Source organism: Carex rostrata, chromosome 18 (genome assembly GCF_964058835.1).
Source record: "Carex rostrata chromosome 18, lpCarRost1.2, whole genome shotgun sequence".
In the NCBI taxonomy this organism is placed as follows: domain Eukaryota; kingdom Viridiplantae; phylum Streptophyta; class Magnoliopsida; order Poales; family Cyperaceae; genus Carex; species Carex rostrata.
Window position 1 is genome coordinate 7,356,770 of NC_135935.1, and position 18,834 is coordinate 7,375,603.

The 18,834-nt window shown below is 33.2% G+C and overlaps 1 protein-coding gene across 2 annotated transcripts; it reads left to right on the forward strand.

The window, feature by feature from the left end:
• The first annotated feature begins 3,340 nt into the window (after positions 1-3,340).
• On the forward strand, positions 3,341-5,634 carry LOC144569166 (chaperone protein ClpC2, chloroplastic-like). Of its 2 annotated transcripts, none has more exons than XM_078319376.1 (4): positions 3,341-3,720; positions 3,946-4,207; positions 4,885-4,997; positions 5,356-5,634. In XM_078319376.1, the coding sequence occupies exons 1-4, from the start codon at positions 3,448-3,450 to the stop codon at positions 5,425-5,427; spliced, it is 720 nt and encodes a 239-aa protein (XP_078175502.1). In that variant the 5' UTR covers positions 3,341-3,447; the 3' UTR covers positions 5,428-5,634. The 2 variants fall into 2 exon arrangements, with proteins under 2 accessions (XP_078175502.1, XP_078175501.1); XM_078319375.1 differs by having other exon boundaries at positions 5,375-5,634.
• The last annotated feature ends 13,200 nt before the right edge of the window (positions 5,635-18,834 follow it).

Here is an 18,834-nt window from a genome sequence, read left to right on the forward strand (position 1 = left end):
TATCATTATGCTTGAGAAGTATTTATCATTGATGTTTTACTAAAAGTTGCAGTTATGTCTGAGAAGTATTTATCCATGTAACATAAAGTACTAATCCATTTAGCATAATATATTTATCATTATGCTTGAGAAGTATTTTATCATTAATGTTTTACTAAAAGTTGCAACTATGTATGTGAAGTATTTATCCATGTAACATAAAATATTTATCTATGTAGAATAAAATATTTATCATTATGTCTGAGAAGTGTTTATCATTGCGTGAGGGAATTGTTTATTTAATGGTCTCCAGTTGTGCGGGGACAATCCAAAAAAAAAAAAGAAATTTTGTGCGGGGATAACTGACAAGTATTTATGAGGGTATTGTTTATTTTAATGGTCCCCAGTTGTGCGGGGACAATTCAAAAAAAAAGAAAATTTTGTGCGGGGACAATTGATGAATTGATTTATTCAATCATAAATAGAGATTATTGCATAGGGATTAATACTTTGCAAATTCAAGATAAATACTTTGATGCTTCAAGTTAAATACTAACAGTTCTTGCGGAGTATTAATGATTGAGTGGTCCCCCCCATGACTTTTTTGACAGTTTGTGCAGGATTTTTTTGCGGAGTTGAGACTGCAGGATTGTTATCAGGATCCAAAAAATTGAACAAGTTTCCATTTCACTCACATCTATGACGGTACACTCTACAAAGTTCAATTACAAACTATCAAATATACTTTGGGCCTAATTAAATGAAACCTAATAATTGCCCTCCATATTCAATCTTCCGTCAAATTTCTCAATTCTAACTATCTTTAATAAAGATCTGTCTTCTAACAAGTTACTAGTGCATTTACAGAGTGCAAATTCTTAAATCTAGCATATTAAATTTTTATACATAGTATATATAAAGGAGAAAAAAAAACTAATAACACAAATATTACTCAAAAGTACTTTATTATAGATTTCATTTGAAAAAGAAAATCAAGTTAAAAACATTGGTAGTTTTAGATTCATAAAATTCTCATTGATTGTTAGAAAATTGATCGAGATTGATCGAAGGAAAAAAAAAAGTGAGTGCAAGTCTTTCAAAAGATTCAAAGTGCAATCTTTAGACATCTTCATTCTTATGTTAAGCACGTAGATATTCTCATCCGTTAATGATTTATATTAAAAGATGAAATTTCAAATTAAATATAAGTCCTCGAATTAAATTTCTCACCTTACGTACTCGCCACACCTTCTCGTCTAGGGCTGTACAAAATTGTCCAAACTTGTAACTCGCTCATTTACAACGCGAGTCAGTTCCAACTCGAGCTGGCTGACTCGTTTAATAAATAAGTTGAGTTGAGCATACTCCAATTCGCTCATTAACAACTCGAGTTATACAAAATTCGTCATAATAAATCATATGCCCTTCTAAATGACTTCTAAGCTATTGTTTGGATTGTATGTTTTGTTAGTTGTATTGTTAATTATGTTTGAATTGTTTGTGTTTAGATAAACTCTACTAAGTCATTTTAATTGTTTGTATTTAGTTAAACTCTTACTAGTATATAGGGGTGATTAATGAGCGAGCATGAGCGAGTTAGGGTATGCTCATGCTCACTCATTAAGTAAATGAGCGAGTTGTTAATGAGCGAGTTTAAATGAGCGAGCTTTTAATGAGCGAGTTATGAGCGGCTCACGAGTTATGACTTATGACTCATAACAAAATTATATAGTATGCCCACGCATAACAAAATTTGTTAAAAGTCATCATAACAAAATTCAACAAATTGTCATAATTCATTTAAATGAACGAGTTGTTAAGTAAATAAGCGAGTTGTTATGACTATTACTTGTTTTGGGCTTTAGGCGGAGGTTTTGGTTCTGCCGATTTACAAAAAAAAAAAAAATGAATATGAAACTATGAATATTAGTATATTACACAGGATAAAATATTACATTGTGCTCACTATATTACACATGATTAAATATGAAACTATCCTCACTATCTATCAATCTTAATGAGGCAAGGTTGATGTTACACAGAATTACATATGATTAAATGTGGCAGGGATTAGATGTGGCAAATTCTTAATGAGCGAGTTATGAGCGAGTTGGGTCATGCTCATGCTCGCTCATTAAGTAAATGAGCGAGTTTAAATGAGCGGATAAATGAGCGAGTTTAGGCTAGCTTTTAATGAGCGAGTTATGAGCGGCTCACGAGTTATGAGCGATTTACTCACCCCTACTAGTATATAACTATAACTAAGAAAATTGACTGGTCAAATGAGTTGTGAGCCAACTTGATTTAATAATGAGTTAAACTTGAGTTGGCTTTACAGCTCGTTATTGTCATCCCAACTCGAGTTGACTCTCTTATTAACTGAATGAGCTGAATATGAGATGGAGGTAACTTGCTCAAACTCGATTTATTTACAACCCTATTCTCGTCACATGTAGATGTCCTAATATTTTCATTTTTTCAAAAACTTTCCAAAACCTTATTATTTGATTGGGATATCTTTTCATTTTTAAAATAGCATGTATTGATACAAATTCTCGTTGTAATTCTTGTGGTATTTTAAGATGATGATGATGAAGATGATTATTATTATTATTATTATAATTATTTTATCTACCGAATTTATTTGAATGTCCACCTCAATATTTTAAAATTCTAACTTTACATTGATTTATGTAAAATTTGAAAATTTACCACGTGCGTATTATAGTACTGCGCATAAGTTTTATCTATTTTACCATTAATTTGAGACCCACACCATTATGTGCAGCACCACGGTGCGCACGTAATAACATATAAATTTTGTAGAAATCAATAATAAAGTCAGAATTTTGAAATATTGAGATGGTAACTAAAAAAAATCGGGTTTATTTAATAGGCTTTTTAATACTATATTTCCCTTTTTGATTTGTGAATTGTAACGTATTAACTCAAAGTTTGTTTGTTTAATTCCTCTTGGTATATAATAATAAATTTTGTTATAAAATTTACAATTAGTACATTGCACTATTGCAGAAACTACAAATTGCTACTATTAATAAATTTTGTTATTAAACTTAATGTGATACGCACAAATTTTAATGTGATGCATGCGAATCGGACGGTAGAGGAACGCTTCAAATTTAATTTGAGTCTGATGAATATTTTATATTTTTATTAAAGAGTAAAATAGATATTTTATAAATTTAGAATGAGTTTTAATATAAAAATAATAAAATGGATAAATTTGTAAATTTTTAAGATTTAGAGGGGAAAATATGTAATTTCAAAGTTTAAAAGAAAAAATATGTAATTTCTCCACAACAAGGACAGAGGAATCTCGCATTTCTTATCTATACTCTTTCTCGTCTCTAATCAATTTAGGGTTTAGGGTTTTGCTCTCTCTCTCTCTTTTTCTCTCCGAGATAAGCTTAACATCGATCTAATTATAAAGTATTTTTTTGTACAGAGATGGCGGGAGCACTGGTTCAGCTAGCAGTTCTACCTAGCGGGTTAACAACTGGAGATGATAGCAAAATCAGAGGCACTTGGCGAAGGAATGGGAATGCTTCTAGAATTGTCATAACTGCGAGTTTAAACTCAGTTAGGAATTCTAATAGATTTTTTGGATCTTTCCCTTTAAGAAATCAAGAGTTAAAATGTCACAGAGGAAGAACGAGAAGTTCTAGAAGGAAACTGTGCACTGTGGCCATATTTGAGAGATTCACTGAAAGTGCTATGAAGGTGATCTTAAATTTCTACCCTTTATATGTGTTTTGTGTATTATGAAATAGTATAGATTCAACCAAATCAAAACATAATTACAGAGCAGAATTAACTGCAATTTTAAATTGTAGTAGTTCGACCTAATCCCTACTAATTAATATATATAAGATATCAGTATGAACATATGTACTGATTTAGATCAGCTCAAAATTTTGTATGATAATTCTTGCTAAAACCAAACAGGTAATTATGCTTGCTCAAGGGGAGTCTAGGCGGCTGGGCCACAGCTTTGTTGGTACCGAACAGATACTTTTGGGTCTAATTGGGGAAGGAACCGGTATAGCTGCAAAAGTGCTGAAATCCATGGGTATAAATTTGAAAGATGCGAGGGTTGAAGTAGAAAAGATAATTGGAAAGGGAAGTGGTTTTGTGGCCGTTGAGATTCCATTCACAGCACAAGCTAAAAGGGCTCTAGAACTCGTCTTAGAAGAGGCCCGTCAAATGGGTGAGTAAACCTGCTATTAACCTTCCATTTGATCACATAAATACCATTACTGGTGAAATTAGATGTTAGTTTAGTTTGGTGTTTAATTGCACAATTCTGATTTGTACTTTTGGATCAAATTAAGTATAGGTGATGCTTACAGTAGGGGCATTAATTATCAAGAGGTAACTGTGGTCCTAAATTGTGCAAATCTGAGTCATTGTTTGTACAACTGAGGATCAATTAAATCCAAAGATCATGCATTTGTCGGCATGAATTGCCATGTAAAATTTCACTTTATCGGCCAAAAAGAAAATATTTTGAAATACTTAGATTGGGTTCCAAAATAAAAATAAGAGTAAACTGCAAATTTTCCTGAATACTGAAAATTCCCTTTTGTTTCCTTGATATTATGGTTTAGCCCCTTTTGGTGCTTACTGTTATATTACAGTTTTCACTTTTCATGTCAGTTCCTTAATTTTGGTATCAGTCAAAAAGTAAGGGATACCCCATAAGCATACTGAAGGATTTTTTTTTTTATTTAATCAGTTTTCTATTAAAAATTGATGTCCCAGATCAAAATGGTACAATCTAGATTATTAGGAACCAATCAAACAATAAAAAATGATACTTGAAAGATAATTTTACCCTGATTATTTTTTTTTTTTCTCGACTAAATGAGTTTCATCAATTTGTAGGTGACAACTATATAGGATCACAGCACTTGCTTCTTGGGTTACTCCGTGAAGGAGGTGCGGCGGCACGCGTGCTCGAGAGCCTAGGAGCAGACCTGAACAGTATCCGTACAGAGGTAAAATTAACTAGTACGTTGAAAACTTCTGTACTAGAGAGAAGTGATAGTTAACCACCCTCCAATCAAGCTTTTAGAATTCTTGTTGAAGTTTATATGATATCAAATTAGGAGTTATTCAGTTCAAGCGCCAGGGTTATAAATCAAATCTTAATCTTTTCACATTAATTTAAAGCTGCAGTCATCAATTTTACTCTATTTTGGAATTTTTCCCATATGATATTTTTCCATGGTGCACTTTCAGATGCACTGTTATTAATTTTACTGCCACTAATGTTTTTGTTGCTGTTGTGATAATCTTAATATTATGTAATTTGTTTTTTTTCTTTGTATTTTTCCGTTTTCACCTTTGATATAGAATGTATTTACCTGTATAGTTGATTGCGGAGACTGGGAGGTTGAATGCAATATTGAAGAAGATAGACACTGACAATAGTGGTGATGCAGGAGCACCTGAATCAGAAGGTTAATTTCAGCAAGCAAATCAGCAATATATTTATTTACTTTAGTTTTATGGTAATATTTTCTATTCAGATTTTTATTTCTGAATTTAGCCTCTGGCTGTACTGTCTAATTTCTGCTCAAGTAATTTGCATTATTTCTATTATATACTACCTAATATTAGTTACTTTCCTCTTTTTTTTTTTCTGCATTGAGTAGTAGCTATATGTCCGGCTTGTGGGTGAATAGAGCGGACAATTTTTTCTTGAAATTATTTATGTTATAAAAATTAAGGAGAGACAATTCTCCCCTTTATTTTGGTGTTCTCTGAATTTTAATCTCTGAAGATCATTGGTATCACACGCCTATAGAAAATCATACGTTCTGTGCGGCGTCAAGTTGTCATATCACCTTTGAAGAACTCAAGCTGGATTAGAGAGGGTTGGTGCTAATCTCAAAGAATCTGAGATCTACGCAATTATGAAAGTGGTCAGTTTGCCTTCTCCAATTTCAGTGTAATAGTGAATATATATATATATTTTTTCTTCTGTCCTTACCTTGTCAATTGCAATTGAATCTCCACCTTCGAACATGGTTGTTTTTGTTTTTTGTAATTTTTTTTCTTTTGTAGTTCTTTTATTTAGTTGTATTGTATATAGGGGTGAAAACGGATCGAATACGGATCGGATAGTGATAAAATCATATTTGTATCTATTTTTATTTTTTGGATACGGATACGAATCGGATATTAGTCGGATACAAATACGGATTGGATACTAGTTGGATACGAATACGGATCGGATACTAGTCGGATACGAATACGGATCGGATACTAGTCGGATACGAATACGGATTGGATATTAGTCGAATACCAATATGAATACGGATATAAATCGAATTCTTGTTTGGATATTACAACAAAATTAACATATTATATAACAAATTATTTTTTCCTGTTAAAAATAGACTGAAAATTTAGCATATCAATTTACTCAGGATATCAATGAAAGATATCATACATACTGGTGGCACCTTAGCAGGTCTTGACACAAATTTAAAAGAGTACAAATTTAGCATATATCATGATATCAATTTACGGATGAATTCTAGCTTTTTTATATGCATAATGTATAATTTAATCAATTTTGATAAATTTTTTTTTGTACTTTATTATAATTTTAGAATGTACATGCAAACAGTTACTCAATTTTCATGTTTTCGAAAAATATATTTCCCTTGTAATGTTTTCTTATTAAAATATTTTCAGGGTTATACATGAAAATTGCCACAATAAACAAAGATGGAGAGAAAGAGGTGCATGCCATGGTCCCACTACTTGCAAGATGTATCAATATGCTCTTATTAACGGTGGGAAGAAATTGAGAGGAGCGGGAAACTAGAAATGGAGATTTGGGAAACAGAAACAAGAAACAATAAGATAATAAACTCAAAAAATGGATATCCGAAAAGACTAAATATCCGGATTCGGATAATTATCTGTATTCGTATCCGTATCCGATTCTGAAAGTGATACCAAATTCGTATTCATATCCGAATAATAATATCTGTATTCATATCCGTATCCGCAAATTAATCGTATCCGAATTTGCAAAAATTCGAATACAGATCTGAATACGGATGGATAATATCCGACCCGTTTTCACCCCTAATTGTATATGATAGATATATTCACAACTCCAGTAGCTGATATTGATTTTGTATTTTTTTACTTTTATTTTTGTGCAGACATTGAGAGGACCGAAATTTTTTTATTTACCACACTAATAAATTATAATTAAATCATTACTATCCGTTTATTTGGATTTCAGCTTCCATCACAAACTTAGACTGGGTGTGTGGACGGTCCCAATCGAAACTCATACCCAGTACACGGATGGATCGGTGAGCGTACTGGGTATGCGAACCGATCCATTTGCATACCCATTACGCGCACCGATCTGTTCGCGTACTGGGTATCTGTTCTGATCCCATCCCTTCAACTGGAGCAGGAAGATGAGGAGGGGCGCGGTAAGAGAATTAAGATTGCTCATAAGTTGTTCACACCACCGACCAAATAGTTGCACTTTTATTTATGTTATTTGGGTTGTTTGGGATGTTATTTGGACTGTTATTTAGTTATTATGTTATTCAGAATGTTATTTAGTTATTATGATTTTTATTTGGTTACGTTTGTCTTTTATGATCTTATTACGCCTGTCACTACATTCTGATAAATTCAACTTGAACAAAACATAAGTTCTATATCATTCAAACTAATCACTTCGACTTGAACAAAACATAAGTTCTACTGCAATAAAAATTAACATAAGTTGTACTTCAACAAAAATATATATGTTAAAAAATTGTTAATTCATCAATATTATTGATTTAGCCTTGTCTACAGAAACAGGCCAAAATAGGGTTGTTCTTGGACAAAACAGAGTTGTTCCTGGCTGTTCCTAGCAATGTAGAAAGTGTATTGTTCGGCCAAAGCCAAAACAGAGTGTCCCGGCCGAAATGCAATATGTTCGCATACCCAGTACGCGCATTGATCCGTTCGCGTACTCAGTATGCACACCGATTCGTTCGCGTACTGGGTATGAGTTCCGATTGAGATCCGTCCGCACACCCAGTCTGAGTTCGTGGTGGAATATGAAGAAATCCGAATAAACAAGTGGTAATGATTTAATATTGATTTATTGGGGTGGTAAATAAAAAAAATTTGGTTGAGAGGATTTTGCTTGCAGAAATTTTAAGTGACCCGGTGATATATTTTATCAGACATTTGCTCTATGAAGAGGGAAAATTGAAAATTGTTTTTAGGACAAGCACATATTAACGATTAGTAGGATTTAATCAGTGAAATTGGAAATTTTTTTTTTGTTAATTCAATTTCGCCTATAAAAGACAAAAATGTATATTGGGTTAGATTTGTGAATTTGTAAGCAATTTAATATTTTCTGTTAAACTAGACTTTCGTCATTTAGTGTATTTGGTTTTTGATTGAATTCTAAAATATCATTTTTTTCTTGCAATTATATATTCTTTGATTCACATACATGTCAAAATGTTATACAATAGTACAAATGATTAAACTAATGAAAAAATAAAAAAATTATAAGCGCAATAAATAGAATCTTAAATTGCAAGAAAATATGATTATGGATTTCAGTAAAAAAAGTAAAACAAGTATAATAGTAAACAACACAAGAAAAATATACTATAGCAGTAAACAAGCAACACAAATAAACAAGTAAACAAGTGATTGATACCTTAACATTACTAAATGAAAGTGTACAAGCAATATCATAACACCAAAATATTACTCTCCTTTCTATATCAAAATATAACTATTCATTTCTATACCAAAATATAACTCTCTCTTTCTATGTCAAAATATAGCTATTTCTTTCTATACCAAAATATTACTATTCCCTTCTATACCGAAATAAACATTGTCAATACAAGTTGTCATTTTCACTTTCACACTCGTTGTTGTATTCATCATTGTCTTCATGATCATGCACTCCAAACGTTTGTGTTTGACCCTTGAATATCATCATTCTCTACAATTGGGAAATAAGATTGAAAATATTAGTAAAATCAAACTATTAATTATGGTGTCTTTGTAATTGACCCTCCATTCGTCGCCAACCTTTCGACCAATTGATGTTTTTGTGGTACAGTAAAACCTTCTTTGGAACAAACCAATCTCATTGAAGTGGTTATCCTTTTTGTATTCTTGTACGAGTTCCTTAAACGAATACTAAATCCAACTATGTATGCATACGTGTTGTAAAAAATCATATGTTGCTTTCTGATTAGAGAACTCCATCCCTTTAGAAGGCTCAAAACTTTGCTCTCTCGCTTCATGTATCAACAAATCATCCACTTCATCTTTGTTCAAAACATTTCAGCCTAGTATGACATTCAAGCATCGAAAATAAATGATAAAGAGTCAACTGTATCACTATGTTTTAAGTGTATTAGACTCCAAGTTCTTACATCAGCCTATAATGTTTTAAGTGTATTCAAATTTCAGCCTAGCTTACTCATTACCATAACATAACATGCTTAAATTAAGAGACAAATTGCAAACTCAAAGCTCTTACATAACAAAAAATAAATTAGAAAATAGTTAAATTGCAAACTCCATTTACACCAGTTCTCATATCAGGAGACAAGCAAGGCAAGAAACAAACAAAAGATAATCTTTTACTTTCATTTTGGCATTTCATCAGGCATTTTTTGGGACGAAACTGAAAGTAAGAATTCTCCATTTACTCTAATTCTCATATTCAGAGACAAACAAAGAAACATATCTTAATCTTAAGAGGAATATTTGTTTTCCAGATGATAGTGTAAATAGTATTTTTCTTACCACCATAATCAAACCACATGTACAATGAATGTGTAGTGAAGAGACCTGATTGTGTCCATCTCCAAGCAATAGAATCTGGTTTTGAAGTATCAGTAAAAATTCTAGAGTAAGACATACTAGATTGTAATTGATGCCATTCGTTTAGGAGAATACCTGTTAATTGCCTAGTAAACTGAAGAGAAAGATAAGTGGGAGATACAACAGCAGAAATCGAAATAGTTGGATTCGAGGATATTCGAAAAAGATTAGGAAATAAACAATATAAGGTACACTCACCATACCATCTCTCTAGCCAAAAGGTTGTATCCTGGCCATTATCAACAGATCTATTAATGCCAAAGTCAACTATAATCCTAATGGTTAGTATACTATCTAACATTGATGAGTTATATTTATCTATAAGGATAGATTTTCATTTACCACTAATTGTGGGATACTTAAATCAAAACCACCACTTAGCAAGAAGGGAGATATTCATCTTATCTAAATTTAAAATACCTAAACCACCTTGAGATTTACGATTAGTAGGATTTAATCAGTGAAATTGGAATTTTTTTTAATTCAATTTCGCCTATAAAAGGCAAAGATGTGTATTGGGTTGGATTTGTGAATTTGTAAGCAATTTTGTATTTTCAGTTAAACTTGACTTTCGCCATTTTGTGTATCTAGTTCTTGATTAAATTCTAAAATATCATTTTTTTCTTGCAATTATATATTCTTTGATTCACATACATGTCAAAATGTTATACAATAGTACAAATGATTAGAGTAATGAAAAAAATTAAAATAATTACAAGCACAATAAATAGAATCTTAAATTGCAAGAAAAATATGATCATGGATTTCAGTAAAAAAAGTATAGCAATAAACAACACAAGAAAAATATACTGTAGCAGTAAACAAGCAACACAGATAAACAAGTAAAACAACACAAGTAAACAAGTGATTGATACCTTAATATTACTAAATGGAAGTATACAAGCAATGCCATAACACCAAAATATTACTCTCTTTTCTATATCAAAATATAACTATTCATTTCTATACCAAAATATAACTATCCCTTTCTATATCAAAATATAGCTATTTCTTTCTATACCAAAATATTAATATTCCCTTCTATACCGAAATAAACATTGCCAATACAAGTTGTCATTTTCACTTTTACACTCGTTGTTGTATTCATCATTGTCTTCATGATCATGCACTCCAAACGTTTGTGTTTGACCCTTGAATATCAGCATTCTCTACAATTGGGAAATAAGAATGAAAATATTAGTAAAATCAAACTATTAATTATGGTGTCTTTGTAATTGACCCTCCATCCGTCGCCAACCTTTCGACCAATTGATGTTTTTGTGGTATAGTAAAACCTTCTTTGGAACAAACCAATCTCATTGAAGTGGTTATCCTTTTTGTATTCTTGTACGAGTTCCTTAAACGAATACTAAATCCAACTATGTATGCATACGTGTTGTAAAAAATCATATGTTGCTCTCTGATTAGAGAACTCCATCCCTTTAGAAGGCTCAAAACTTTGCTCTCTCGCTTCATGTATCAACAAATCATCCGCTTCATCTTTGTTCAAAACATTTCAGCCTAGTATGACATTCAAGCATCGAAAATAAATGATAAAGAGTCAACTGTATCACTATGTTTTAAGTGTATTAGACTCCAAGTTCTTACATCAGCCTATTGTCACACCCCAAATCCCGCGGGTCTGACAGCCTGCCGCGTGTATAAATCAAGCGTCACATATACACGCAAGGCAGTGGATCTTTTATATGCATTACCAATATCCTCATTTGCTGCGTCCGTGTAATCAACCTGAAAATAATCGGGAGAGGGGGTGAGAATAAATTCTCAGTGCGAAATTTGCCACAGTTTAGATTATTGGACTTGCAATCAAACTCTATATTCAAAAATGAAACCCAAACAATAACAATGCAAATAGATATATATAATCAAAAATAACAGAATGCCAATGCTCGACAACAATTTAATCAACCTGAAACACAGTTTACGAAATTTCCAAGATGAATTTCAAACACAATATATATTTTGGCTTAACTCAATCCAATAGGGCTTGTGGCAATTACAGATGTTCTTTTGAGCTGAACCATTATCAAACCCACATCTGTAGGGTTACTGACACCTACAGATGGCCAACCGCTGGACCCTTTATCTGACACCCATCTGCAATCGCTTGGCTTAACAGTTTATTACGGTATGGTTTCAAATCACATAAAGAAAATCCTCTTTGGAATCATTCCAATAGTCGTAATATTCAATTGACCTTTCCAAATGCATTAACACGTAGGAGAATGCCACCGAGCCATAGACGTTACACATGTCACCCACGATTTCCAATCACATCTCATAACATAATCACCCTCCCTCGTCCCAACCGGTACTGGGAACATCGAAGGCCGTTCACCTAAGGCCATTTAGGATCCTGGGAATCCAAGTCAGCATACAACCCGACTTGGCAAATTCATTGGATCCAAGTGCTTAACTTCGTAAATCCATTCACATACATTCACATACACAGTTCGTGGTGACTTTCAATCAAAATCAGATCACAATAGATCAACATAACCTATAACCATACCAGCATGCAAATCATTCAATTCAGATCAATTCGAGTTTAATTTGATTGGGCTATGCAAATGCTTTACACAATTCAGTGATGCAATCAATGATATTCAACATGACAAACGAATACACAGTTTAATTCCTGAAAATAAAGTATCAAACAAGTCCAAGAATCCCGCACCTTATTATGACGAGCGTACCGCTTAGTTACGGATCAGGCGTCTCGAATTACCTCGCGATATCTTGCTCGACTGAGCCTACACCTATATTATACGATTACTTGGTTTAGTTCGGTTACATTCTCAAAACTTAAATTCCAAAAGTCGTCTTTTAATTCATCAATTCTTTTATACATTTCGGCTCATTTATAATCATTTTAATTCAAGTCCAATTCCAAATTTACATATATATATGGTCGGCCCTTTTGACGTATCAATTTTTTTTATTCCAATTCAATTCAATTAAAGGCCCATAATTTAGCAAGAGTTTAAGCCGCTAATTAACAATTCACATTTTACTCCAAGTCCATTTATAACATTTCTAATGCATAGGCCGGCCATAGCCTCAAACAATTTACATCTTACAAGTTGGTCCCTTATATTTATACAACTCACATAGGCCTTATATTTTATAATTCATACCCCTTATTTTTATAAAGATTCCCAAGGCTTGTATTTTGCACAAAACAACCTTCAATTTAATTTATTTACATTTTTGGTCCCTGTCAAGTCAAGGACTGGTACACACACAAAATCAACACCATACCAGTAGTATACTGGGCTGGTACCACTGGTACCAGCACTTCGCCATTCATACACACAACATAGCCATGCACCATAAAACCAGCAAAACAGAGACAAGCCACAGGTTAGATCAGAACAGGCGCATCAGAAATTAATAACACGACTCAAGCCTCAAGTCAGCACCATTTACCGGGAAAATCAACAACCCGAGCAAAGGTGTAATTAACTATAATTCTCTTTACAAAATCCTAACTACAATTCCCTTTAATTCATACAAATCACTATGGTCATATATTTTACAATTCCGACTATTAATAAAATCATTTTGCAATATAATCCCTTATACTTAATTCATTCGAGCAAATCGATCGAGTCGGGAAAATCAACAACCCGTACTCGAAAACTAGCAAATTCACATCCTACGACATTAATCGGTTCATCTAGACACCAATCAAGAGGTTTAGAATTTATTTTGGAAATTACCCGAAATAGAAAATGTCAAAAGAGATCGACCGGTTCCGAGGGTTTCGTCTCGCCTTGCGGCCACCTCACTCGAGCACTAGAAATCACCATAGCACCCCAAGGCAACACCAAGCCAACACCGAGGCAGCACACATCCTCAACCCTAGAAACTAGGGTTTCATGGGAGGGGAGGGGGGGCAGAAACCGAGAGAGAGAGGGGGCGGCTGTGGCTCTCACGGGCAGAGAGGAAGAGAGGAGAGATCAGAGGCGGGTCCGGTGGGGTTCGCCGGCGACGGGAGGGGGCGGAGCCACTGGGGTTTGGGGCTTGGCGTAACAGAGGGGGGGGCGCTGGGGCTTGGCGTGGGTTTCACGCACAGACAGGGAGGGAGAGAAGTGAAAGAGAGAAGGGTTTTATTATTTGTACTGCTTTAAGATTCGTGCTGAACATATCTAAACAGTTTGAGATTTTCCAAAAAGTCACGCAAATATGAGATAAGTCAGATGGTGTGAATTCCATGGACCCGAAAATTTAATTAAATGTGATTAAGTCATCATTTTCAATTATATTCAAAAATCAAAGGAATGAATAAATTTCAGGATTCGTGCAAGATTAGATCAAAGGTTTATAAATTTCAGAAGTTATATGACTTGAGCGTTTGATCTAAGAATTACGTTTCTTTTATAAATTCGAATCGAAGGTTCATAATATTTCAGATGTTAAATTCTAAATTCCAGATTCGAATAATTCGATCTCCTTTTTATATAATTATATATATTCGATTAAATCTCTAAACATCCTGAATGAACGAGTTTTATAATTTCTATAATTTATTTGTACGAATAATTTCGTATAATTATACACTTATTCAGAATTCAATTATCTATTTGTTCACACGAATCTAATTAAATCATTTTTTTAAGTCAAATGATCGATTTATCAATTTAATCATGTTTTAAAATTTCGGAATGTAACACCTATAATGTTTTAAATATATTCAAATTTCAGCCTAGCTTACTCATTACCATAACATAACATGCTTAAATTAAGAGACAAATTGCAAACTCAAAGCTCTTACATAACAAAAAATAAATTAGAAAATAGTTAAATTGCAAACTCCATTTACACCAGTTCTCATATCAGGAGACAAGCAAGGCAAGAAACAAACAAAAGATAATATTTTACTTTCATTTTGGCATTTCATCAGGCATTTTTTGGGACGAAACTGAAAGTAAGAATTCTCCATTTACTCTAATTCTCATATTCAGAGACAAACAAAGAAACATATCTTAATTTAATAAAGCAGATAAAATGAAATCGGGTCAAGTTTTCATACCAGCGGAGGGATTGTGGTGGTCGAGACAAGGCACGATCAGATGAGGCTGCGTCAATGGGACGAAGGTGTTGGGTTTAGGCTCAAATAGGCCTTAGGCCCAATTGCTCCATACTCTATTTATCTCCTCTTTGACCTACGCCAAAGATGATGGCGGCTGGCGGCTCTGTTAGGTAGTAATCTAGCAGTCAATCATAATTTGTACTTTGTTCATGAATTGGATGATTAATATATATCATTTTGTTCTATGAGTTTTATTGCCTTTATGAATCATTTTAAGTTCATGACTGAAATTGTGAAACTTCATAATATAGATGATAAATACTCTAAATAGTCACTAACCATGGTAATTAGCAGGAACACTAATTAGCCATTATAAGGTTAGTATGTGGATTAAATGATAGTTAAGTTTCACAGACTATAGACAAAGAGTTGTCATTTAATCACATAGATACATGTTAAGAACATGGTATTTGATTGACCATAAATGAGATGTTAAACGGTAATGTGTTTGTGTCATTAACAGTTTCATTTCAGTGTTAAGTTCTACAAAATGAGGTGTGGTCTTTCCTACATGAGAAATGTGTATTCGTAAGTGTTATCAAACGATGTCTGTAAAAGGTAGTTATAAATGTGACATTTCAGTATACATGACTTGTGCGGAGGAAGAGATGCTCACCAAAAGTAATATCGTCCCTCGTATTATTATACGAGTGATGGTAACACTGGGCCCCTTGATAGGAGTAGGATATGTGAAGTAATTTGATTTGTTTTTTTGAAAGGTTAGATTAACTTTTGTGAATATGTGAAGTAATTTGATTTGTTTTGAATATGTTAGATTTTATTTTTTAAATTCGGACTTATTTTTGAATATGTTTGATTTTATTTTTCAAATTGGGATTTATTTTTGAATATGTTAGATTTATTTTTAAATTAGGATTTATTTTGATTTTAAATGTTAGATTTATTTTTTAATAAGTTATATTTATTTTGAAAATGCATACCCTTGTAGATTTGGAGGGCAACAAAAGAGTCTATACTAAAATTGTTTTGGTGATGTATTGGAATGGCCCTGTATTTTCCAAAAAATATTCATTTTAAAGAAGAATTACTAATGAAGAATTGCTAATATAAATATTCATTTTAAAGAAGAATTCAGATTTATGCAAACAGACCTATTAACATTATTAATGATTTAATTCTAACCGAATTTATATTCATTAGTTTATTCATTAATTAATTCTAACCGAATTTATTCTATTAAGAATGAGTGCCAACACAGCGGAATCTCATAGGCGAGCCCTCAGCCCGATTGCAGAGCCCTCAGCGGAATCTCGTACGCGAGCCCTCCCCTACTTCCGCTCAAGAGATCTCGAGGAACTTATGAAAGAAGAAAACCCCGAGAACCTTCATGAAAAGTCCCAACAACGTACAAACAAAGAAAAGATAGATTTTTGCAATCACTGTCACCAATATGGGACGAGGAGTGAGATGTTATGTTCCGTGGAATGTTTGCAAGCTTTCCACCCTTCCTGTATTAGCGCCTACCCGGCACGCACAAGGGAGGATATAAGGTTCAAGCATTTTATATGCCCACCCTGCGCCTTAGACAAGTCTAAGTGAAGCAGGCAAAAGGGAAAATGAAAGAAGCAATGGAACTCTGATTTCGATTAGGATTATCTTGACGTTGTATTATTTTTACTTTCAAACGCGAGCTATCAGTTGCTAGTTGGAATTTTCTTTACTTCAATGTTATTTTCCCTTCATATATCTCAATTAGTTTTTTCTTTCAAAAATTGGGCATTTATGACTTTAATTCACAACAAAATGAAATTTTTATCTTTTGATTTTCTTATTTCGTTTTGTATATATGTATTATTTATTTTTATAGGAAAGATATAATTACATAAGCAATTAAAATGGATATAACTATTTTTAAATTTAAACGTAAATGAACTACAAAAAAAAATATGAAATAAGAAAATATAATTATTTGAAAATTAATATTGAAAATTATGAAGTATTTATGTTCATAAAAAATAAAAAGATACAAGCAAGGATAATTAATCGAACTGGAAAGTGATCACTTAAAATTAATCAACCATGTCAAATAAATTTTAGTTTAAATGAATTTTGATTTATAATTTATTGGTTTACAAAGAAAAAAAAGCAGAAAAAGAACAAAAAAGAAAAAAAAAGAAAAAAAAAGAGAAAAAATAGAAAAAAAAGAAAAAAAAAGAAAAGAAACAGTTTTGGTCTCTGTTCCTGGCCGGAACAGAGGCCGAAACAGAAAAAAAAACTGCCTACCCGTGAACCTGGACCGCCCTGCCCCCGAATCTGAGATGGGCACGGGTTTGAAATGGGAAGGGCAGGGTTTTTGAGAAAAAAAAATCCGTGATGCTCGGCCTGTTGTACCTGTGTCCGTTGTACCCATCGCCCGCCACGAATTTTGCCGGGGCCCAGCCCAGCCTGCCTGCCCTGCCTGTTTGCAAAACACTAGGTGGAGTCGACTCGACCGAATCACCTTATATCTTGTGTAGGGGTGTACAACGGGCGGGTCGATGATATTTTATTAAAATTTGAACTCAACCCGATTACACCGGGTTAAAAAAATTCTTTACTTGACCCACCCATAACCCAACCCAACCCATCTATTTTTTTACATACGGGTTAGACGGGTTAAACGGGTTATAAATTCAAAGCTATCATTCTGGACTGATTCAAAGTGAGAATGAGACATTAAAAAACAGAAGCCAAGTAAAGAACAAACTAACACCATCAGGTCTCTACTGAATGAAGTCAAGTAAAGAACAAACTAACACCAGGTCTAAACATATTAAAAAACAAACTAACCCCATCAAGTCTAAACATATTCAAAAACAGAAACTAACACCAGCATAGCAAACCTAATATAAAGCAAAACATCATAGCAATCCTGATACAAAAGAGCAAATTATACAAAGTTGAAAAAAACCCAAACTGACAAGTGACAACTGAAGTATATTAAGCATAAAACCCCATAGTAAACTTCAAAATCAGCAGTTCAGCACCCATATCAGCCTGTACAGAGAAAAAAATATTAGTTATTAAATTTTTAAATATGAGCTATGATGCAGGGATAGCAATACTGATATACCCAATCTGATGTTGGTTCAATTATACAATAATCGAATATGACTTGCACAATCTGATGTTGGTTCAATTATACAATAATCGAATATGACTTACACAATCTGATTAAAATGTGTTTAATTAAATGAAAAGAAAGCAAACAAAGCAAATAATTTAAATGTACAAAAGGCTTGAAATTGTAGGAGAAACAGAAGTGCTGTCCCTACTTGAATGTAGTTTGGCTTAATTTGGTAGCTAACTCGAAATTTTTTTAATTTTGTATTGTTTGAACAATATTCCTCAAGAGTAGTATCTCACATGAGATTATTTCAATTTAATTAAAATTTGGAATTGAATTTTTATCAAACACAAGCAGCAGCACTAACTGGTACAGTGCAGTGGTATTAACTGGTACAGTGGTACTAACTGGTACCAGTGCAAAAAACTGAGTGGTACTAACTGGTACCAGTGCAAAACAACTGAGTTAAGCATATACTGATTAGAGCAGAATGAATGAATGATTAACTAAATCTCACAGGATTACATGAATTCCTTGGAGAGAAGGAGAGACGGAGATTTAATGCGGATTAAAGAGAGCCGGGTCGCTAGCGAAGGAAATAATGACTCTGGGTCGGGTCCGGATATAAACGGGTTAGTAAGAGTAAATCCGTGACCCGACCCAGAGTAACGGGTTTATCAAATTTCAACCCGTACCCGACCCAATAACAACTCAACCCGGTAAAAAACGGGTCGGGTCGGACAGGTCAAGCGGG